Genomic DNA, 25,578 nt, shown 5'->3' on the forward strand with positions numbered 1-25,578 from the left:
TGGACTTAGTGCGCCTTCCGTTGAAGCAACTCGATGTAATCCTGGGAATGAACTGGTTGGAATTCAACCGTGTTCATATCAACTGTTTTACGAAGACGGTAATTTTTCCTGAAGAGGTTAGTTTTGATAGTCTGGAAATGACAGCTAGGCAAGTGAATGAGGCTATCAAGGATGGTGCAACAGTGTTTATGTTGTTCGCATTGATGGATGTGAAAGAAAAAGTGGCGGGTAGAGAGTTACCTGTGGTATGTGAATTTCCAGAAGTTTTTCCAGAAAAAGTGAACGAATTGCCACCGGAAAGAGAAGTGGAGTTTTCTATTGATTTGGTTCCGGGAACTAGTCCAGTGTCGATGGCACCGTATCGTATGTCGCCGTCTGAATTGGCTGAACTCAAGAAGCAGTTAGAGGAATTGCTTGAGAAGAAATTTATTCGTCCTAGTGTTTCGCCATGGGGTGCGCCTGTGTTGCTGGTAAAGAAGAAAGAGGGTTCAATGAGGCTATGTGTGGATTACAGACAATTGAACAAGGTTACTATCAAAAATCAGTATCCATTGCCGAGGATTGATGATTTGATGGACCAGTTGGTTGGAGCATGTGTGTTTAGTAGGATTGATCTGAGGTCTGGGTATCATCAGATACGTGTGAAAGATGACGATATTCAGAAGACTGCTTTTAGAACGAGGTATGGACATTATGAGTATTCTGTGATGCCGTTTGGAGTTACTAATGCACTTGGTGTTTTTATGGAATATATGAACAGGATCTTCCATCCGTATCTCGACAAGTTCGTAGTAGTATTTATAGATGACATCCTGATATATTCTAAGAATGAAGAAGAACATGCGGAGCATCTCAGAACGGTATTGGGACTGTTAAAAGAGAAGCAACTTTTTGCCAAACTATCGAAGTGTGAATTCTGGTTAGAGGAAGTCAGTTTTCTTGGGCATGTGATTTTTGAGAATGGTATTGCTGTTGACCCTACAAAGATAGAAGCTGTGTCTCAGTGGGAAGCCCCGAAGTCAGTGTCGGAGATTCATAGTTTTCTTGGTCTTGCGGGTTACTACAGAAAGTTCATTGAAGGATTTTCAAAGTTAGCATTGCCGTTAACTAAACTAACTAGGAAGGGACAAGCTTTTATTTGGGATGCCAAGTGTGAAGAAGGATTCCAAGAGCTGAAGAGGAGGTTGACTAGTGCTCCTATCTTGATTTTGCCGAATCCGACAGAATCATTTGTGGTTTATTGTGATGCGTCACTGATGGGTCTAGGCGGTGTATTGATGCAGAATCAACAAGTAGTCGCTTATGCGTCGAGACAACTCAAAGTGCATGAAAGGAATTATCCGACTCATGATTTAGAGTTAGCAACTGTAGTTTTTGTTTTGAAGTTGTGGTGGCACTATTTGTATGGTTCGAGATTTGAGGTATTCAGTGATCATAAGAGTCTGAAGTATCTCTTCGATCAGAAAGAGTTGAATATGAGGCAGAGAAGGTGGTTAGAATTCCTTAAAGATTATGATTTTGGTTTGAATTACCATCCTGGTAAGGCAAACGTCGTGGCTGATGCATTGAGTAGGAAGACCTTGCATATGTCTATGCTAATGGTGAAGGAATTGGATTTGATTGAACAATTCAAAGACTTGAGTTTAGTGTGTGAAGGTACTCCTACTAGTGTCAAATTGGGTATGCTGAAGCTGACTAGTGGTATTCTTGAAGAAATTAGAGAAGGTCAGAAAGCTGATGTTGGATTGATTGATAAGTTAACTTTGATCAATCAAGGCAAGAGTGGTGAATTCAGAGTCGACGAGAATGGTATACTGAGGTTTGGTGACCGAGTTTGTGTTCCTGATATTGATGAACTCCGGAAGCGTATTTTGGAAGAAGGACACCGTAGTGGATTGAGCATTCATCCTAGTGCTACCAAGATGTACCATGATTTGAAAAAGTTGTTTTGGTGGCCTGGAATGAAGAAGGAAGTTGCTGAGTTTGTGTATTCTTGTTTGACTTGCCAGAAGTCAAAGATTGAGCATCAGAAGCCATCTGGGTTTATGCAACCGATGCTTATTCCTGAGTGGAAGTGGGATAGCATATCGATGGATTTTGTTTCGGGTTTGCCGAGAACTGTCAGAAATTGTGAAGCTATCTGGGTCGTGGTGGACAGGTTGACGAAGTCTGCACATTTTATACCAGTGAGAATGGATTATCCGATGGAGAAGCTAGCTCAGTTGTATATTGAGAAGATAGTTAGTCTACATGGTATTCCTTCAAGTATCGTGTCAGACAGAGATCCGAGGTTTACGTCTAAATTCTGGGAAGGTTTGCAGAAAGCTTTGGGTACTAAGCTGAGATTGAGTTCTGCTTATCATCCGCAGACGGATGGACAGACTGAGAGGACGATTCAGTCGCTAGAGGATTTGTTGCGTGCTTGTGTGTTAGAAAAAGGAGGCACTTGGGATAGTTATCTGCCTTTGATTGAGTTTACCTACAACAACAGTTATCATTCGAGTATCGGTATGGCTCCGTTTGAGGCTTTGTATGGTATGAGGTGTAGGACGCCGTTGTGTTGGTACGAATCTGGTGAGAGTGCTATGATTGGTCCAGAAATTGTACAACAGACCACGGAGAAGATTAAGATGATTCAGGAGAAGATGAAAGCTTCTCAGAGTCGTCAGAAGAGTTATCATGACAAGAGGAGGAAAACACTTGAGTTTCAAGAGGGAGACCATGTGTTTATGAGAGTTACTCCTATGACAGGTATTGGTCGGGCATTGAAGTCAAAGAAGTTGACTCCGCGTTTTATTGGACCGTTCCAGATTTCTGAAAGAGTGGGAGAAGTGGCATATCGTGTCGCTTTACCACCGACGCTTGCAAACTTGCATGATGTGTTTCATGTGTCTCAGTTGAGGAAATACATTTCAGATCCGTCCCATGTGATCCAAGTAGATGATGTACAGGTGAAAGACAATTTGACAATTGAGACTTTACCTGTAAGGATTGAGGATCGAAGACTGAAGCAATTGCGTGGGAAGGAAATAGCTTTAGTTTGAGTAGTTTGGGGAGGGCCAGCTGAAGGAAATGTTACTTGGGAGCTAGAGAGTCAGATGAAAGACTCTTATCCAGAACTTTTTACCTGAGGTATGTTTTCGAGGACGAAAACTCTTTTAGTGGGGGAGAGTTGTAACACCCGTATAATTTTAATATTAATTTAATTGGAATATTGAATTAATAATTAGAATTATAGGGATTTTGTGAAAATAATGAATAAATAATGGTTTATGGCATTTGGGCCATATGAGGAAATAGTAAAGATGGGGGTGTGGTTTAGTAAAACTTTCACTAATCTCAATATTATTATTTTTCATAAAATAATTGGGAATTGGGAAGAAAGAACGTGAAAGAACAGAAGTTAGAACGAGGAACGTGACGGAGAACTGTAGAGGGAGAGACCAAGAACCAAGACTTTTATCCGAGGTAAGGGGAGACTCTCCGTTTAATCTCTTTTATCGTATTATAGGTGATAGTATGGATTAGGAGTATGGTTGGATCCATTGATTCTATATTCTGAATTGTTATTTGTGTTCATCATTGAAATTTGGACTGTTAATCCCTAATAACTGATAGATTTAGGGTATGATGAATGAAATTGATTTATGGAATCATATACTGTGGTTGTGGATGAATTCGTATGCTGTTTAGATGTGAATTTTCTGGTTTTTAGACTCAAAATCGTGGACTGGTATGAGTAAAAACGAATGGGTTTTGGACTGTTACGAAGTTGCAGGTTCTGGACAAATTTTTCTGGTGTTTCGCGTATGAAACAGTGCCATACGCGTATGGGATGAGGTCATACGCGTATGAGGGACATTCCCCAAGGGCTATACGCGTATGATACGCAGCTGCCCTGTCCCAAAGTACCTTGTGCTGGTGAATTGCATATGAGAGCGTATGAGGATGCTCATACGCGTATGGAATTTTTAAAAGAGGAAGTTGATCTGATGATACGTGTATGGCAAGGCTCATACGCATATGAAGTTGTTTTTAGGCCATTTTTGACTCAGAGGAAATGCGTATGATACGCGTATGAGGGATGGTGATACGCGTATGGACGCGTATGGACTTGATGATACGCGTATGGCTTCTGTATGTGAAATTTCTGTTTTGTGATTTTTCTGGAAAGTTCAATGATGCGTAACTTTCGATCTGTAGGCCTATTTTGTATGCTGTTTGAGACTGTGTAAACCCTGTGATGTGATTCTGTGGTTTACTGATGATTGATTGTATTGAATGATGTTACTGTATATATGAACATGCTTAGTAATGATGATGATGATGATGAAATGAGTATAGATGATGCTACTCATAGAATGGTAATGATGAAAGTATGTTATATATATGTTTGCATGCATTCATAGTCATTTGATGAGGGCTGTATCTTAATGATGAGAGGATACAGTGAAGGGCAAGATTCCCATTGTGTGGAATCTGTGCTGGCAGGGCCGTATCTGGATGATGGTAGATCGGTCGGTGGATGATTTCCACTGGTGATGTTGGTACCACATGCATAGTGTCAGTTTCATACATGTGCATGACTTGTTTTAATATGATGATATATGTTATATGACGACTTGTCTGTTTATCGGTGGATGTGTGAACGATGATTTGTCTGAATATGAAACAATTGGGTGAATGATATAACTATGATATGTTATTATTTATGATGCAATAACATTGGTTAACTGTGATGAGACTCACCCTTACTTGTTGACATTTTCAGATTGAGGATAGCGGCGCGACTTGGTGAGTATTAACTCATAAGTCGGTTATTAGTTATCGAGTCGGTGTCATGCTCTGGTAGTTGTAACACTGGGAACGCGTTGTTTTGGAGTTTTGGATTATAACTCTATTTTGTTTTGTTATTTGAAGTCTTATACATTAAATGATGAATGTTGACTTGATGAATTAATTCCGCTGTGCAAAACATGATTTTGGTTAATGAGTTATAATTTCAGACGTTTCAGTGAATGCATGACATGTACCAATGTGATTTTCTTTACTTATGAATTGTGACACCTCTTGCATGCTTACTCTGATTTAATAATTGTTTAATTGCCGCGGGTTATTAGAGGGGTGTTACAGGAGGCACAACGGCAACAACTTTTAAGGAGAGTTATGTTAGGATCTTTTAGAAATTTGATACCAGATAATTGGTTTTCTGTCCATTTTCTCATTACGGATAAAGAGTATATACACTACATGAGTGTTGACTTGATTTGACATAATTACACGTAAAAAAGAGAAGAAAAAATGGGTTGACAAACTAGACACCCAATATCACAAACAATGCGCAGGCCCGGCCCAAAGCAAGTGAAGCAAGTGCTGTTGCACAGGGCCACATACATTAAAGGGCCTCACTTTTGTTAAAATAAAAAAATTGGCTTGTAATATTTTTTTTTAGGAATTAAAATAAAATTTAAATTAATTAGTATTTTTACATCCTGTCCACATGAAATCCATAAGTCAATTTTAAACTACCCTGTGAGTTACTTATTTCATGATTTAATCTTTCTCTAAACATTTATAATTTTTGATGTAGGAATAATATTTCATTATTTATTATTTGACAATAATTACATATTTTAATAGAAGATTTCCTATAAATGTGTTTGCTATTGTTTGATTCAGTCATCAATCAATTTTTTTTAATTATCAATGTTTTGAAACTTATAAGTTTAAATATATACATATACATAAAAAAAAATTAAATGTGCCAAAAACAAAATCTATTATTTTATTTTAAAATGTTAAACTTATTTATTAGTATACCATCTCCTAATAAATTTTTTATGTGTTTTCTAAAGAAATATTTTATATTAAAAATTATATATTAGTATTTTTTTTTTGACAAAATTATATATTAGTACATTAGAGTATTAAAATTTGTCATATACATTGTCTTCAACTAAATTTATGATTGTATGAATGAGCAACAATTCTAAAAAATTAAGAAATTTTATTGATGGAAAAGATTAAAAAAAAATTATAGTTGTATTTGTCGAAATATTTCTAAACAATTATTTAATTTTTTTAGTTCTTATGCTACAATTTAAATAATTTTTTAAATTTTTTTATACTTTATTTTATAACGAGCCTATTATTAAAATAGAACAGGGCCTCTAAGTAGTTTGGGCTGGCCCTGACAATGCGAATAGAGAGTTAAAAAATAAAAATGGGTTGACAAAGAAGACTAACGCCCACAAAATATAGCAGTGCCACAAAAAATGGAGTTTCAATTTGCCCAAAGCGGATCTCATTTTCTTGATGAAAAAAATATAAAATTTAAATATATTTTTAGTCCTTCACTCATGTATAAGAATTGAGAATAGCTTCTTGAATTGTTAGACCAAACTCATGAGTCTAGAGTAAAAATAGTATCATAACATATAGGCACTAGAGATCACTTCATTCTTTTCAAATCAGATCTTCTTTTATTGTAATGACTGTTTTGCATTGACATTCCCATCTAATTTACAACTATAATTCCATCTTACTCGGGCTAGAGAAGTGACATGTCTATGTACAAGTAGCTTCAACAGCTAAACTCTTGGTTACTCCATTGCATGGATTTCCAAATGTATCAATTGATACTCCAATATTACAACTGCTTGATCCAATGCAGGCCTTCTGCACAATGGGTAGAGCCTTATTGCTGCTGCAGTGTCCGTGGTTGAAGTTTCCGCATGTTCCATGAGGAGTTCCAAAGCTTGCAAATTTAATAGTAGAGATCACCTGATTAGGATAAGGGCACTCCAGTGACATTACAGGACCAATCTTTCTTTCCGTATCCAAATACCACGTGTCTATAGCTGGAGGGTGAGACTCAGATACATGTGAACACACACTTTCTATCTGTTTTGTACCAAATGATATTTTTCTAGGGTCGCCTCCGCTTTCCTCAAACAATACAAGAATGTTGCTGCCTGGTTGCAACCATGATCGCGGTACATGCTATCTGCAGGATCAGTGACTCAATGAGTATCTAAATGGTCCGCTTTTTTCGAACAGTTACATATGTATAATTTCCAGGTGCGATCATACTGACGCTAATTAGGTGCAATTCATATAGAAAAAATGTCTAATGTAATACCCTGACTCTCTAAACCCAATAATTATCATTTAATTGGTTAAGTGATGATTAGAAGGCATATTGATATTGGATTATATTAATCTAAGAAGGATTATTAAGGAAAAGTTTCATGTGGAATGGTTAGAATCTAATGACATAGTTAGAATATGACTACATGGCATTGTTGTAAATATGAACAAGTTGCAGGATATAATGGACCTTGATCTCTATTGCATGATCATAAGGGCATGTTTGGAAGGTTAGTGTTTCTAAGTCAGATTTTTACAACTAAAGTGGAGAGAGTTTAGAAGAGAAGCTCATGGATGTCACCTTCAAGACTCATTTTCGTACACAATGGACAGCTTCCACTAAAACAGGTATAACTCTCAACTCGTAACTCCGATCGTAACGATTCCGGTCCCATTGGAAAGCTAACGAATTTCTCTTCGATTTGCACCTATGGTTCGCATTTATAGCTTCTGTTTCGAAGGAGAAATCTGACCTTGAAGTTGTGTCAGTGATGCTGAAAGTGGTACAAGAGTGGATACGGGTTTGATGAAGATGAAGTGGAACTTTGTCTATGGTGGGAGTGCAATGGCAGCAAAGAACATGATCTCAACCTCCATTTTAGCAAGGTGAGTCCTTTAGATAGAACTTGGGTAGGATTTGGGGAAAAATGCATGTCAAGGGTTTAGATTGAGATGAACATATTGCATGCTTAAGTGAATGATAAAATATGTTTCCATGATGATAATGTATGCTTTGGGTGATTACAATATGTTGGAATTCGTTTATGGATTGTATGTGAAGCTGGGCATTATTTGGATAGGTTTGGCACTGGTTTAGAAGCTTTAAAATGCAGAATTTTGGGTTCTGCAGGTGAAGTAACCGGTTACTTGGATGAGGTAACCGGTTACCTGGGAGCGAAAGTGAGAAAAATGGATTCTGGGCTGAAGTAACCGGTTACTTGAAATGAAGTAACCCGTTACTCTGCATGCTGAGCAGAATTTTTAGAATTTCGAAAATTCATAACTCCCACTTCGTATATCCGTTTGGCGCGTACCATATATCGTTGGAAAGCTAGCGACGTGTACTTTCTAATTAAATAGGTCCCCAAACCAGAATTATTGATTTAATAATAGTGGAGCCCCACTTAGTAAATCAACGGATTAGCATGGGAACTTATGTCTTTACCAATTGAATAATAATTCTTATGTTAAGCAAGGCATAGTAGTTTATTGCTTATTGTGATGTGATATCCATAATTGAGAATGTTATGCCATTATGTTTTATACATGAAAATCCTGCTAACACCGTCGTTTTGGTTAAACGATCGGTATTGATTGTATTGTGTGATTGACGCTTGTTATGCGTGTGGTATGCTAGAATCGAAGTAGACCCGGTACTAAGTTACGATTCGGACCGTGGGTCCTGGAGTTGTCCGTGGGACTGCCCTGATCATGGATCCCAGAGGCACATACCTGAACTACCGTTGCAGTGTGCTTGTGAGTGCCGTACGGGGCTTTTTACTCACTTGCTGTATACACACTCGCGTGCTCGGTATGATGGCGTTATGCGGCTAAGTAAGCCTACGCATAACAGGTAAACCATCTCTAGTGATGCCATGTAGGCTACATCATTAGGTTCCTACCCGGATGGGCTCATGCGTCGAGACGGCGTGTTGCACTTGCTGTTAACACCACGTGCGTACAGATGGTTAATGGGACGGTGTCGCCTCTTAGGCAAGGTCATCTCGCAGCCATGTAGGCTTGTGCGAACCCATTTAATCATTCTTGCAGGGTGCTTGTGCAAGTCTCTTGACAAATAGGCATGGGTGAACCCACCGAGGGTGTGTTAGTAGCTTAGTCTAGCGGTATTAACGTACTTCTGGATTCCCCATACACGGGTATGGGTTATGGCATACGTGGTTGTTATACTATTTGTATACTTGTGATATGATGACTCCTATGGTGGACGAATCATGTGTTTGCTCCGTATTTGTACCGGATGCGAGGATAAACCCCGGATCAATGGTGGATTCGGTTTTGTTGATGCATGTACCCTGTAGAACCGAGTGGACCCATAGGATAGGAGGACTCACTGAGATTTAGTAATCTCATCCCAATCAACTTATTTTTTTTTCAGGTGCGGTTTAGTAGCGTTTGACAGGTAACAGGTTTGGAATGAAGACAACGAAGTGGTGATGGCTCGGAGACCTCGTCAGATCTCATCTTTCCGCTGTGCAGATCCATGAAGACACATGTTTTGTAATTGTTAATATGATTCCATGTTGTATTCATATGGATCATCTTGTATCTTAGCTTTTGTATGTACTCAATATCAATTTTAACGTTTCATGCATAATATACTAGTCAGTTATGTATGGGGTGTTACAGTTGGTATCAGAGCAGGTCGATTCTCGGCCGAGCCATGAGACATCACTAGCAATTCTTTTTCCTCCTCTCAAGTGTGTGTTGCTAGCCTGATTTTACTGATATCTCATTCAGTCGTTGAACTTGATCAACTCATCGACTGAGTGTGAGACAGTAGGATTACGGCAGAGCCGCCACGAGGACTCGAAAACCTGTAGTGTTGTGAACCCAAGTAGAAAGGATCAGTTGGGTGGTGGATTGTATATGGAATCTGGATTTATCGGACGACGTAAGTAGAAGGAATATTGGAGTTGTCAGGATTAAGGAGAGCGGTTGACACAAAGTAGTAATATCCAAATTGTCAAGGTGTGGATGGAGACAGCTAAAACCCCCAGGATTTTGATTGGACGAAGTGAAATTCTCTAAGTCTTGGTAATAGCAAGGGAAATCCAAATAGGATTGAGTAGGAGCCGTGTAAGGGAGATTCTCCGAAGGTGTTGAGCTGTGAATTAGTAGGATTCAGTACTGATGATGCTGTCGGTGTTGGGTGTGACTGATGAGCTGATAGGACAGAATAACCTTTGGAAGTAAGGACATAGAAGTCAGACCATTCTCTGATTGCGCTGGTATGGACAGTAATTGGATGGATGAAGTGTTAGATCCTGATCCAACTTGAAGTACCCTAAGCGAGAGTAGTTACCTAGTAGATGTTGGTGGAATGTATGGGTGTGGTAGCTTAAGATTGGCGAAGCTTGAATACCTTGTCGGGGAAGAGGGCATGCATTTCCATTCTCATCATTTTATATTTAAGTTCTAGAACTACGCTAGATGGAATATGAAATGATGTAGAAGCGTGAAATGCAGTGACCTAAGCTCTTGTTAGTTGTTGTTTGTCTGACCCTGAGTGAAGCCATAGAACTACGCTTGGCGTTGGGCGTTCAGGCGAGTAGGAACTAAGATCTATCTGGAACATCAGTAGGATGATCGCAGTTGAGCCGAATGTTAGGAACTATGATATTCCTATCTGGACTGAATTATCCTTGGAATCTCATGCATGCGTGGGAAGAGAGGGTACGCGTCCTGCATGGTAATCCGAAGTTGAACTTCAATCTTCGTGCTTGGCGTTTTGGCTTTCCGAGTAAGTAACCTTGGTGTGTAGCACTCTCAGGTTTTAGCATCCTGGGGAGTGTGATTCGAAGGACTTTAGGAACGATGAGCCTATTGGAAGCCTGTTCAGACACTTGTCGGTTGTGATAATAGGATACTCGTGTGGGTCATTATACGCCACTGAGGTAGTTTACCTGGATACATTGCCTCGGAGTTAGACAACCATGTTGGTACTACCAGACGGGTATAATGCCACAGTATCGCTATCGTGCACAAAGATGCGTGAGCCATCTTTTTCTGACATGTGTGGGACAAAGGTGATCTGAAGCTTAAGGTAGAATTCTGATTTGGCACTCGTGAGACACATATCCAGACTCTCATAACGTATGTGGGATGAGGATCCATACGTCACGCTCGATAGTAGAAGAATAACTAGACAGGCGATGGTGTGATGGATCAAGATCCAATACTATACTTATGGAGACTCTGAGTGATCGTGATCGCATGAGTTAGTATCTGATTGTACCTTAGGGATGTTCTCGTTTCGTGGAGTGTTAAGTTGGCATTTTTCCATGAGTGTCTAGAGTGGAACTTATGTGCGGCCATGATATCCTGGTCAGCATAGTGAATGGCTATCATGTACCATTAGCGACCGGTGATGGAATATGCGAATTGTGTCCTGGACTAGTTCGATGTGTGATGTGTCTGGTAAAGTATTGCTAGATACTCTGAATGGAGAAGTGTTAATCTTGGTAAGGCATGGACATTTTGGTTTGAGAACTGCTAAGGAGTTTATAAAAGAGACGTTCGAAGTGCAAAGTGCAATTTCTTGCATTGTGGCTACACTCAGACCGTTGGAAGCACTGCAATGAAGGATGCAGCCACTGAGGAAGGCAGTTCAGTGTCTGATTCAGAGGTGGAACATACGTTAGATGACTGTGTGAATGGAGTGTGGCTATGGGAGGATCGTCATATCAGTAAGTCGCACGAGTTATCAGAGGCGATACTACGCTAAGAGAATGAAGGTGTACGGTTGGGGTAGAAGTTGTGTAAAACTGCTAGAGTTATCATGAACTGCAATATGTCGTGAAGGATTCGATATACCGGTTGAGCAACAAGATTTGTAGGAATGATAGACATAGCAGTTATACACTATGGGAATCAGTGACAAGGACGAACCTCTAAGTCTGTGAGTGTTTGGGTTTCTATGTCCTGAGGATGAAATATGTACCTAAGTTGTGGTAGATAAACTGTAGGGAATGGCAGAGTAAGTAGAAGCTTGATTCTTGAGAGTATGCAACTCTGACGAGTAGTAGTTGATGATGGACGTATATGGAGACCTGGAACGTGTTGTAATTGGACAACTGTGGATAAGGAATTATTGTGTAATAAAGGAAACTAAGTGAATTATGGATATAACGTGACTCCGAGGATTTCAAGGTGTGTGACTTGTTGGAATCAGAGTAGCGCAACGGATCAAGGAAGAATCAGATAAGTCTGAGGTAAGACTGAACGGACTATTCGTAGGATTTTATGTTGGGATTAAAGTATCTTCCTAAGGGGAAATTTTTGAAGCGACGTTTTGTTCATTCCAGTCTCTCAAGGATTACTATAAACTCATGAGGTGTTGTCAATGAACCAGCTTGGGAATATACTTCGTGGATGACATGTGGTCCAATGTTAGTAGATCATCAGTTGAGCTTGTAAGCAACAAGGGTTTGATATAGTATCGTGACCGCTGGAATACTGAAGGCTAGTAAGGACATTCAGTTGGCACAAGTTCTTTATGGTTAAGCCTTGTGCACTATGATCATGCAGGAAGACTTGGACAATGGTTACAGGTCAGCTGTGGAATTTCACTTCTCATCAGTAGAATCTTGTGTGAAGTTGATAGATGTCAAGGCTATAGTTGCAAGATGTTACAACTTCGTGGTTTGCGGTGACAGTTGTTATGTCTAAACTGGAGTAAGGGTTAAAGTAAGAAGAATCAGTTGTATAAGTAAAGGTAAACTTGGGACAACCATCCTAACACCTTGGAAACCAGAAGTTAGGACCAAGAAAATTGGCTAATGCCTAACATCATCGTATGGACTTCTGTGGAGAATAATTTGGAGTGCCGTCATAGAAAGGAATATTGTGGCAAGAATGCTTGGATGGGAAGTAATTCAAGGAGCCTGAGTGAATCAGTAAGTTTGTTGGACAAGAGTGAGCACAACAGAGTTTGTATAGCAGATATCCAGCATGAGTGGATTATTAGAGTTTTTGAAGTTTTGGAGATTCAGTGCAGAGTAGTGAAAGTCAAGGACCCTGGAAGAATCTTTTCTTAGGTATGTCAAGACGAAGTATCTGAAGAGACGTGTTACTTGATGGTTAAGGTTTCTAATCATGTATAGCGGGATGCAAGTATTTTGGCAGATTACGTTTCCTCGTACCGAATGATCCTCAGACAGAGTAGTGAGATTATCTAAGGACGAATGTGAGTAACATCCTTTCCCCTGATTGGAGAGATACGAAGGGTTGGTTTTCGTGATGAACGGAAGGAATTCGAGGACGAATTCTATTTAAGGGGGGGAGAATGTAATACCCTGACTCTCTAAACCCAATAATTATCATTTAAATGGTTAAGTGATGATTAGAAGGCATATTGATATTGGATTATATTAATCTAAGAAGGATTATTAAGGAAAAGTTTCATGTGGAATGGTTAGAATCTAATGACATAGTTAGAATATGACTACATGGCATTGTTGTAAATATGAACAAGTTGCAGGATATAATGGACCTTGATCTCTATTGCATGATCATAAGGGCATGTTTGGAAGGTTAGTGTTTCTAAGTCAGATTTTTACAACTAAAGTGGAGAGAGTTTAGAAGAGAAGCTCATGGATGTCACCTTCAAGACTCATTTTCGTACACAATGGACAGCTTCCACTAAAACAGGTATAACTCTCAACTCGTAACTCCGATCGTAACGATTCCGGTCCCATTGGAAAGCTAACGAATTTCTCTTCGATTTGCACCTATGGTTCGCATTTATAGCTTCTGTTTCGAAGGAGAAATCTGACCTTGAAGTTGTGTCAGTGATGCTGAAAGTGGTACAAGAGTGGATACGGGTTTGATGAAGATGAAGTGGAACTTTGTCTATGGTGGGAGTGCAATGGCAGCAAAGAACATGATCTCAACCTCCATTTTAGCAAGGTGAGTCCTTTAGATAGAACTTGGGTAGGATTTGGGGAAAAATGCATGTCAAGGGTTTAGATTGAGATGAACATATTGCATGCTTAAGTGAATGATAAAATATGTTTCCATGATGATAATGTATGCTTTGGGTGATTACAATATGTTGGAATTCGTTTATGGATTGTATGTGAAGCTGGGCATTATTTGGATAGGTTTGGCACTGGTTTAGAAGCTTTAAAATGCAGAATTTTGGGTTCTGCAGGTGAAGTAACCGGTTACTTGGATGAGGTAACCGGTTACCTGGGAGCGAAAGTGAGAAAAATGGATTCTGGGCTGAAGTAACCGGTTACTTGAAATGAAGTAACCCGTTACTCTGCATGCTGAGCAGAATTTTTAGAATTTCGAAAATTCATAACTCCCACTTCGTATATCCGTTTGGCGCGTACCATATATCGTTGGAAAGCTAGCGACGTGTACTTTCTAATTAAATAGGTCCCCAAACCAGAATTATTGATTTAATAATAGTGGAGCCCCACTTAGTAAATCAACGGATTAGCATGGGAACTTATGTCTTTACCAATTGAATAATAATTCTTATGTTAAGCAAGGCATAGTAGTTTATTGCTTATTGTGATGTGATATCCATAATTGAGAATGTTATGCCATTATGTTTTATACATGAAAATCCTGCTAACACCGTCGTTTTGGTTAAACGATCGGTATTGATTGTATTGTGTGATTGACGCTTGTTATGCGTGTGGTATGCTAGAATCGAAGTAGACCCGGTACTAAGTTACGATTCGGACCGTGGGTCCTGGAGTTGTCCGTGGGACTGCCCTGATCATGGATCCCAGAGGCACATACCTGAACTACCGTTGCAGTGTGCTTGTGAGTGCCGTACGGGGCTTTTTACTCACTTGCTGTATACACACTCGCGTGCTCGGTATGATGGCGTTATGCGGCTAAGTAAGCCTACGCATAACAGGTAAACCATCTCTAGTGATGCCATGTAGGCTACATCATTAGGTTCCTACCCGGATGGGCTCATGCGTCGAGACGGCGTGTTGCACTTGCTGTTAACACCACGTGCGTACAGATGGTTAATGGGACGGTGTCGCCTCTTAGGCAAGGTCATCTCGCAGCCATGTAGGCTTGTGCGAACCCATTTAATCATTCTTGCAGGGTGCTTGTGCAAGTCTCTTGACAAATAGGCATGGGTGAACCCACCGAGGGTGTGTTAGTAGCTTAGTCTAGCGGTATTAACGTACTTCTGGATTCCCCATACACGGGTATGGGTTATGGCATACGTGGTTGTTATACTATTTGTATACTTGTGATATGATGACTCCTATGGTGGACGAATCATGTGTTTGCTCCGTATTTGTACCGGATGCGAGGATAAACCCCGGATCAATGGTGGATTCGGTTTTGTTGATGCATGTACCCTGTAGAACCGAGTGGACCCATAGGATAGGAGGACTCACTGAGATTTAGTAATCTCATCCCAATCAACTTATTTTTTTTTCAGGTGCGGTTTAGTAGCGTTTGACAGGTAACAGGTTTGGAATGAAGACAACGAAGTGGTGATGGCTCGGAGACCTCGTCAGATCTCATCTTTCCGCTGTGCAGATCCATGAAGACACATGTTTTGTAATTGTTAATATGATTCCATGTTGTATTCATATGGATCATCTTGTATCTTAGCTTTTGTATGTACTCAATATCAATTTTAACGTTTCATGCATAATATACTAGTCAGTTATGTATGGGGTGTTACATCTAACACTTACAATGTCTGTGATGGTTTTCCACAGTTTTTGAGACATTTGGATGAATTATAGGATCCTCTATAATTGCATGAGTCAGTACAACCAGATTTTGAAGCGATGTATGTAGGCCAGTATCGCCCAATGCTCTGTCCGTTCACCCAAGCTTCGCCTTTTCCCATCCCCGTGAAGTCAATTGCAACCGGGTTTCTTCCAGAAGGGGCAACAAATTTCGTCTAATATAACACATATCATCATTAGTTAGCTGAAGAAAAACTCGAGAATTTTAATAAATACTCTATTCTTAATAAGATTACCTTGTACCAAGTTAAAGGTTGATTTGTAGGTAAGGTGGATTGTGAATTCCACTGTCCAACACTTCCACTAGACAGACCTAAATCTTCACCTTGAAGTCCAACCTGAAAACGGAAAAATGAAATTAATTTCCCCAAAACTCAAAAGGAGAAACAAAAGCAGGCCTTAAGTTAATCCTAGACTAACCTGATATGTCCACCGATGGGACGAGAGATCGATGGTACTGCCATTTTTTAAACCTTTCAATATTACCGGACCAGTGATCCCTGCGCCCACTCTGTCATAAAATGCTCCATAGTTCTATGGTGTTTAAAATCCACATTAGCCGATAAATAATAAAAACCATGATTTTGTTGTCGTAGATGACCAATTATGTACTTTATAAGAAAATATAAACCTGTAATCCCACTGTTAAACTAAGGAGATCAATTGTGTTCTTTCCAGCTACAAGTGTAATAGGGATGTCCACCTTCACCTTAGCCTTTCCTTTGTTTCCTGTTCCACTACCTGAAAAAGTTCTCGATAATAACATATCGATATATTAGTAATAATGTATCTATTTATAATCTTTTCTTTTATTACCTGCAAGTTTTCCGTTTATAAAAGCATGAAGGGCATGACCAAGGGATTTAATGTGAAGAACAGGTTGAGCACCAGCATTATCTTCAACAACAATGCTTCAAAACAAATTGAAAAAGGTTAACACGCGAGGCGAAGAAGCGCAAGTCAAAATAAAGCAACTCATATACCTTAATGAGTACCACAAGTAGTCACTTCTATCGGCCGTCGTGTTTATTTGTTCAAGTAGTCCATATTTTGAGAATGCATCAGGCTTTGAAATACCGACTGGTTCACTAATCCAACTCCATCTCGAACTTGAACTGTCCAAAGAATCAACCTCTTCTTTTAAAGATTCAGTTGCAAAGCTTGAAGTCATAGACATGGAATTAATCTGTAGTACAAAAAATAACTTTAGTTTATGATACTTACTTTGCGAACAAGAAATAGATTGAAGTTTAAAATTCGGTCTAGTAAATACAACTATATACCTTTGCAGTATTAAGAATAACACTTCTGCAATCTGGCAAGATGCTCACAGACCATCCAGGCAAATGATATGAATTGCCATTAAAAGTTACCGTTGAATCGGTCATACCGATGTTAGCAAGGAAGGCGACACATACATCTCCTGTCTTGTAAACTGCAGTCTGACATTGAATAATAAAAAGAGATATAACAAAACCAATCACGTCGCTGAATATTTTATACCTTGAACAAGCAAACTGTGATCAAAACTTTCAAGGGCCTCTTATTTATTACCTCTAGATTTGGACCCGGAGATGTAATTGTTGGATCAGTAGCTATCAATGCTTCTTCACAAAGCTTTATGGCCTTATGCAAATCTTTAAGATGACCCCATTTGGGCTGTCTAATTATTCCTGCATCAAGAAGTAACACATTTTATATTTTTCTACATTTCTATACCATCAAAATAAGTATGATAGTCGAAAGATTGCATACCGTACTCATCAATGGGTGCATCATAATCATAACTAGTGGAAACGAACGGTCCGCCAGTTGTCCGGCCAAAGTTAGTCCCTCCATGGTACTGATTCAGAGCAAGCAATCAAGAGAAGTTGTGGTATCAGTAGGTTTACTATCGCAGAAAATAGCGTATTATTACGTAACAATAATGATTTTTTCAAATTCCGCTATGCTATGCTATAGCTCCTTTATTTGACAACACTAACTACATGTGAGGTTACATTACCATGTAGTAATTCTGAAAAGTTCCACCACGCTGAAAAAAGCGTGCCACAGCAAATGCAAGATCTTCCACAGGTCTATAAGGCACAGCCTCTCCAAATGCAAAAAACCTGTGGTTTGAAAGAATTTTTAGATCATATTTTGAGTATGCCATTCAAATAACTATAAATGATTTAAATAGAAAAGGTCCCTACTAACCATCCACTATAATTCTCAGTCCAAGTTTTCGGTTTCTTGTCTGAGTTTGGCGTGAATTGATCACAGTAAAATCCATTGCACGCGTTAATCTGTGAGCATTTAAGATAGAATAGTACAGAACTTAACAATCAAGTTGGAAGATTGTAGACATCAGTTGCATGTCTTAATCCCTTTCTTGTTAGAGTTTTGTGAAGGTAGATAATCCAGCAAAACGAAACCGTGTGATAAGCACCGAGCGACCTTATTTTTTCACAAAATCACATAAAACATAAACTGCATAAAACTGTGGATAGCTAAAAGGAGAAAACATACAATTGGATCAGGCGCGTTTACTTGCTGGCACATAACCCAGGGAACACCTGTATCAAGAGATGTAGCTATTGATGCTGCCCAATTGATGTAAGATTTACCAGCAGGACCATAGTGTATATCAACGTTTCCATACTCATTTTCAATCTGGCATAACAAATAACTAAGCCATAATTTCCCCGAAAAAAAGAAAAATTAGTATGATTTAAAGAGAATGAAACCTGAGATAAAATGATTGGTCCTCCTTGTGATGCATAGAGCTTCTCTCGCTTCATCAAGTCCACAATCTTCGCAGTAAACCGCTTCATTTCTGCCTTGAATGGTTCATTATCAGTTCTGAACTTAATCCCCGGAATAAAATGCAACCAAAGAGGGAAGCCACTGTTTAAGAATCAAAAAGAAATTAAAGCCAAGGATTAGATACTAATATGAAACTCTCCTTAAAAATGATACATTGAAAAGACCGATTTTACCCATAATTCCATTCCGCACACGCGTAAGGACCGATCCGGAGATGAACATATAGACCTGCTGTTGCAACTGCCTTCACAAATCCAACCAAATCCCCCCTACCTTCAAAATTATACTGCCAAGCCAAAATATGTAATCCATCATTAATTTTGAAAACTCACAAAATGCAATGTAAAAGACAGAAGAACAATATGAGAGTGAAAAGATAATGAAAAAGAACAGAACCTGGCCTCGAACGGGTTCGTGTAAGTTCCAGAAAACATAAGTCTCAATGACATCAATTCCTCCATCTTTGGATTTCTGAATAAGGTCCGGCCACATCTACAATCACAACAATTCTACCATTGTTAAGTTCAAACATCAAACACAAATTGATTAAATAGTGCATATTTACAAGCACAGACACCAGACACGTCACTAGCATACCGATACTAGTTTGGAAAAAAATTGAACTGACTAAATGTAAACATTTCAGACACAATGCATCTGTGCTACATAGGTGTATGTATATACACAAACATAAAGATAAAGAGACCTGTGGAGTGCTACGAGGATAATGAACGGAACCAGAAATGAGGACCCTTCGTTTGCCATCAATAACCAATGCTCTATGATCATAGGTAACATTGGCACAAAAACAAGCAGGAGCATAAACACCAAGAAACCAAAGCAAAACCAACACAACCTGTGTCAATCTCATTATCTTTTTTGGGTTTAGTTTAGGAACATACTTTAAACCAACACAAGCTAATGAAGAATGATTTCACCTATGTTCTTGTATTCAAAGGCCCAAGTTCTAGTTTTTAAGACACACTTATCTTCAAGTAAATAATGCAATAAAAATGACCTCGGGTTTGGAATACAGTTCACAAGAAAAAAACAAAATAGAAATATAAAATGTGGTGTTTTCTAAAAACAAAAATAAAATAAAAATTTCTAGAAATAGAGTTGCTTTAATAGTACAAAAGAATATCTCGCACAAGAATGGCTGGCTAGTTGGAATTATTGTTCACTTTGTGTTGTCTTTTCTATCACATGCTTGTAAGTGTAAGAGGTTGTTGTCTAACTGCTTTGTGAAAAAAGATAAGAATATTCATACAAAAATAGTTTAAAATGTATAATGATAGTGTATTATTATGATTGAAACATATACTATAGTTACACAAATTCTTATGAGTACATCTAAAATATGCAAATGAAAAAAATGGTCAGTGTCATGGTCGACGGTCAGATCTGGTGGGGTCTTCTTCCTATGATTCTTGCCTACCCTGCCACTGTTTTGTCTCATTTTAGTAGGCTATGTAATGGATTTTATTAACGGGGTGCCGTAGTGAAATTGACTGTTTTAAACAAGTTATTTTATTCAGTTAATAATTTAACAGTTGATATCATATCAGTTTATATACCGTGTAGGCATTCTCTATTATTATGAAAATTTCTTTACCCACCTCCTTATGGGGTCACCCCCAGCGAAAACCCAAAACTGCCCCTGCTTCAGAAATGAACTTCTGAAGTTATTTTTTTTTTGATTTTTTTGTTGACTTCGGAAATGCATCTCCGAAAACACCACTTTTTTGGTATTTTCGGAGATGCATCTCCGAAGTCATAAAAAATTCAAAACCGTGAATATTTTCGGAAGTTCATTTCCGAAAATATTTCTGCATATACAAATTTCCCTCCTTCACTATTTCATCATTTTTCTCCAAAACTTCTCAAAACCCTCTCTAAAACCCAATCAATCTCCATCAATTTTTCGCCCTAAAATCAAGTTTCAAACCGTTGATCACGTTAAAGGGAGCATAGAAAGCTACAATTTCAGGTAAATATCTTTCATTTCATCCCCTATTTCACTACATTGATTCAACAAATTTATGCTGAAAACTGATATGGTTCGGAAGTTCATTTCCGAAATATATCACCTAATAAATTTCGGAAATGAACTTCCGAAATATATCACCTAATAAATTTCGGAAATGAACTTCCGAAATATGCCCTGGCAGTTAAAAAAAAAACAGTTTTGGCCAATTTTGCTAATTTTTGCATTTGTTAGGTATGGTGCATCCGGACAACATTGTGCAAGACGATGGAGTATTAAATCCGGAAATTGTCAACGTTAATAACGATCCGGTTATTGACGCTACTCCCATGATCAATGCGGTCGATGTTCGGCAACATTTTACAAATGATCGGAGTTTCGGTAGTCGAGAACAATTGATTAATTGGGTTCGGAAGGAAGCTAACAAACATGGATTTGGAATTGTTATTTTAAGGTCGGACAACGGAAATAGTAGGCGGAAAGCTTTCGTTGTTTTGAATTGCGAACGGGGTGGTAGATATGTACAATCAAACCGGGTGCTAAAACACGAGGACACGGGATCGAGAAAGTGCGGGTGTCCGTTTAAGTTGCGTGCCACTTAGAGGGTTAATGATTTGTGGCGGTTAACCGTAATTTGTGGAATGCATAATCATGCCTTGGATGTCAAGTTACACGGGCATCCAATGGCGTGTCGTTTGTCCCGCGAAGAGAGAAATGTGATATCGGACCTAACGATAGTCAAAGTGGCGCCTCGCAACATACTTGCCGATTTGAAGCGTAAGAAACCGGATAGCGTTTCAAATATCAAGCAAGTTTACAATGAACGGCACAATCTCAAGGTTTTGAATATGGGCCCTCGGTCGGAAATGCAACAACTTTTGAAACTTCTAGTCAAGTGTTTTTGAAACCGGGTTGTCCTATACCGGCTACTTCTTGTCAATGGACGGCACATCGTTCAAATGAGGCGGAGACTTGGCCGGATCCGTTCGTTTCGAGGATGGCGGAGTTTGAAGAAACGATGAGCAAAGAGCGCGAGCAAAATAGAGAGCGGTCGAAGAACGTGCCTATTTTGGACTTAGGATCCACCGATTGGTTCGGTGAATTTTAGTTCGTTCCGGATCGTTTTTGTTTGTAACGATCATTTTTTGTATGTATTGTTGTTTATCATGTAAAATCGGACCGATTCAATACATATATAATATAAGTATGTTTTATGTTGTCATTGCCTATTTTATGCCTATTTTGTATGCTTTTGGTATTGTTTACACAAAACAGAATGCAATGCACAAAATGCAAAATTCACCTCTGTTTCTGCATAATTCGGAAATGAACTTCCGAAATATACATGTCTGGAGCCTATTTTCGGAAGTTCATTTCCGAAATGTCCCCTGAGGCAGGATAAGGTTTGTTGGGCCATCAATGCTCCAATAAGTCTATAAATACTACACACTCTTCTTCATCCTCTTCACACCACAAAACATAAATGACACAAACCTACCCCCACCTAGCATTCGTCTACTTTGAAACCGGCTACCCGATGCCGTTCCAATTTCGCTTCTCGCGCGACATGCCGTTTGCGGAATTGATACCGTCGCTCAACACGCTTTTGCGCTATCCCGAGAATTGAAAGGTTGTCAAGCTCGAGTACCGCTCGCCATCGCTTAACGACGAGGGAGGCATTAAGTTCACACCTTTTGAGATCAAGAACGACGAAGATTTAGCGGTTATGTGGACAACGTTCGACCGATTTTCTTCGAAAGGCCCGATCGAGTTGGACGCCAAACTTCAAAGATCGGCGGACGACGTTATCAAAATGTTGACTCATCCCCACCTACCCGTGTTCAACAATATGTAACTTTAATTTTCAGTAATATTATCGTTGTAATCTTCACCCGATTAAATAAAGCGAATCGTTGTTGTTTTTCATTTTTCTTCTGTCCAGACATAATATCGGAGGTTCATTTCCGAATTCCATCATGGGGGTGCGTTCGGAGATGAACTTCCGAAACACCACATTTTCTGATAATGTAACTTTATTTCGGAGATGCATCTCCGAAACCAATATTTTATATTAAAAAAAACACGTTTTCGGAAGTTCATTTCCGAAAACACTTTTTTTCCAAAAAAAAGTACAGTTTCGGAAATGAACTTCCGAAACAAGGGGTAATGTTGTAAATTCACCAGGGGTGAGCAAGAAGGTTAGGAGGTGGGTGAAGAAATTTTCATTATTATTCTGTTTTAAAATCAATGCTATAGGATTCTTTCCTCTTTGTTTCTTTATTACTAAAAATTAAGCTCAAATAAAAAATTCTTCTTTTCTTATCACATTTGTCTCATTTGTCTCCTTGGTTAATATATTCAGTTGTTTTGGATTTTATTTTTATTTTAGTTTAACCATACAAAATTTACCATTTTATAAGAGAATTTCTCACTCCACCCCTTAGATGTCTCACGCACCATTGATTTGACAAAATTGTCCCTATATTTCTGTAGATGTATTTCTGGAAGCACCATTTTTTATTTAACGTTGTTTTGTTCCGTAAATATACATACGGAAACTTCCGTAAATGCATCTACGGAAGCATTTGATGTTATATTCGCCCCAGATGCTTCCTCTCTCCCATTCTTCACTTTCTCATTTCCAAAACCTCACTTTCTCTCAAACTCAAAAAACAAACTTCCAAACAAGTTCATTTCTTTCTCTCGAGTTTGGCCGATAACGTCAAGGTCAACTATCAACACATTCTATCAAGTTCAAAACTCAATTTAATCGATAAGTTTTTGACTTTTCGAGTTATTTAAGAGTATTTGTAATATAGAGTTAGAATTCGATTTTTAGGTGTAACAATGATTGGATTGTTTTAGAAATATAGTTTAGAGACAATGAAGGTGTTGTTTGATGTGTTAAAATGACGTTCAAGCCACCAAAATGAGGTTTTTAACCCTTTGCAACAGTGACCCGACACCATTATTGGTTTTGGAGGTTTCAGAAACTTCAGTAGATGCTTCTACGAAAGAGATGAACTTTAGGTCATTCCGTAGTTGTATCTACAAAATATATAAAAAGCATTTTTTTGTTTTTCTAATTTAATTGTATCTAATTCGACTTTATTTGTATTACGCAGACATTATGGCTGACCAGGAGGATTGCACAGCCTACATCAACAACAAAACATAAGTTCCATATTCAAACAAAATAAGGCCCTCAAAAAAGCCTAGCCAACATCAACAGTAAAACATAACTTCTTTGACGTTATCAAAGATAACTGAACTCTCCTGGAGCATAGTCGACCAACATTACCATATGTTGTATGATGAAATTAGATCCAGTGCAGATCAACTACAAAGTTTTGCTAATAACTTATGCTAAACGTAATTTAAAACAACTCAAACTTTGTAGCTGTTCTGCACTGAATCTATTTTCATCATACAACACATGATAATGTGTTGGTCGACTATGCTCCGGGAGAGTTCAGTTATCTCAGATAACGTCAACGAAGTTATGTTTTACTGTTGATGTTTGCTAGAATGTTTTGGGGGCCTTATTTTGTTTGAATATGGATTAGAACTACTAGTCTCATCGGTCTCAGTTTGAGACACTTTTGATGTTTGTATTTTTATTAGATTGATATAATTTTATTTTTATTATGTTTGACACTATTTGTAAGATGTATAAGATGTTTTCTTTTCGTGTACTATATATACCATTACATTTACATTACACTACTATGATATATTACGGAAAAATCATGATTCTTAACTGTTTCAAGCAAATGAATACACTATTAAAAGCGGAATTTCACCACGAGCTCGATTCTATAATTTATTTTAAAAATATATCATCAATTATTCCGTAGATACAACTACGAAATACTCTTTTTTAACACGTTCCGTAGATGTACCTACGGAAGAATTGCTGAACTGAAATTCATTGTATTTTTCCACCGTTTACTATGGTTTTTTACGCTTCTGTAGATGCACCTACGGAAAAAATCAATTTTTTTGAAAAAAAAGATGCTTCCGAATGTACATCAACAAAAGAAGAAGACATAAATTAAAATTCGCCAAGTGGCTGAGTGAATCATAAGGTGCATTGAGAATTTTTTTTTTATAACTTGTTCATCAAAATTTCCCTCATAAAATTTTCCATAATAATAACACATGAAACAAAGGTATAAGTTGTGCCATTTTAATATTTCTATTTTGTCAAATTTTTTTTACTTTATTTTAAAAATAATCCTGGCAAAATTAGATCACAGGTCCTTACTTTAAGTTATTTTTTTATGGATTGTTCTGTTAAGTTTTTTTTTAACAACTTGATCCTTTAAGTTAACAAATATATTGAATTATGATCTTATTTTATATGTTTTGAATACTACTTTATGTATTTATGATGTTATTTTATACACTTTGGTGCAACTTTATGTATTTTCGATGATAGGTTTAATAAAAAATTTTAAAAAAAAGGTAACGATGCGCACATTTGTTAACTTATAAGACTAAAGTGTTAAAAAAAACTTAAAGGTCAATTTATTAAAAAAATAATTTACAAGATCCTTGATGTAATTGTGCCAATATTCTTTAGTTTTTTAGTTTTAATTTTATGTGTTTTAGCCTCGCACATCATTTAAGGTTAATCATGAGAAGATGAAAGTGTTTAAATGAAAATATTTACGTGAGCAAAATTATCTCTAAAATATTTATACATTAAATATTAAATTTATCTATCTAAGTGGTGCCATATGTCAATAAAATTTACTTCAAAATAGGTGGGAGACAAAAACCATTTGAAACAATTCAAATCTCTTCTTTCTTATGTTTTTTTCAACTTCTGTTTGGTATTTGAAAAAGAGAAAGCGTCATTTGACACCGGTGTTAAAGTATTAATTTTTACACAAAATTCTATCTGTTTATTATTATTAATCTAAAGGTTAAGATACATTCACTTATAAGTAACACATGAGTTTTTTAAGGAAATATATCTTAACCTTTGAATTGTTAAGAATAAAGGGGTAGGATTTGATGTCAAAATAATACTTTGACACCGGTGTCAAATGATCCCCTCCTTTTGAGAAATAGTCACTCATTTAAACACTTAATTGTGTAATACTAAAATATCTTTAAGGAAAACATGGTTGATCATATAGATGATAAAAA

General features: G+C 37.9%; 1 protein-coding gene across 2 annotated transcripts; it reads right to left on the reverse strand.

Moving 5' to 3' along the window:
- Window positions 1-6,357: 6,357 nt before the first annotated feature.
- On the reverse strand, window positions 6,358-19,429 carry LOC131601904 (beta-galactosidase 8-like). Of its 2 annotated transcripts, XM_058873836.1 has the most exons (17): window positions 19,141-19,429; window positions 18,831-18,926; window positions 18,608-18,720; window positions 18,356-18,515; window positions 18,138-18,281; window positions 17,826-17,914; window positions 17,632-17,737; window positions 17,382-17,469; window positions 17,181-17,299; window positions 16,910-17,068; window positions 16,610-16,812; window positions 16,443-16,537; window positions 16,258-16,367; window positions 16,047-16,160; window positions 15,863-15,964; window positions 15,570-15,781; window positions 6,358-7,006 (listed from the first exon to the last, which is right to left on the reverse strand). In XM_058873836.1, exons 1-17 carry the CDS (start codon window positions 19,303-19,305, stop codon window positions 7,003-7,005), a joined length of 2,079 nt encoding a protein of 692 aa, XP_058729819.1. In that variant the 5' UTR covers window positions 19,306-19,429; the 3' UTR covers window positions 6,358-7,002. The 2 variants fall into 2 exon arrangements, with proteins under 2 accessions (XP_058729819.1, XP_058729818.1); XM_058873835.1 differs by lacking the exon at window positions 6,358-7,006 and having other exon boundaries at window positions 14,399-15,781.
- Between the last annotated feature and the right edge of the window lie 6,149 nt (window positions 19,430-25,578).

This window comes from Vicia villosa, linkage group LG5 (assembly GCF_029867415.1).
Source record: "Vicia villosa cultivar HV-30 ecotype Madison, WI linkage group LG5, Vvil1.0, whole genome shotgun sequence".
NCBI lineage: Eukaryota > Viridiplantae > Streptophyta > Magnoliopsida > Fabales > Fabaceae > Vicia > Vicia villosa.

Coding starts and splice junctions, on each gene's coding strand:
- LOC131601904 (XM_058873836.1), bottom strand. CDS start 19,305: ATGAGATTGACACAGGTTGTGTTGGTTTTGCTTTGGTTTCTTGGTGTT. Junction 17,300..17,381: donor TGCACCCATTGATGAGTACG/GTATGCAATCTT, acceptor TTCTTGATGCAG/GAATAATTAGACAGCCCAAA. Junction 15,782..15,862: donor AACCTTTAACTTGGTACAAG/GTAATCTTATTA, acceptor GTGTTATATTAG/ACGAAATTTGTTGCCCCTTC.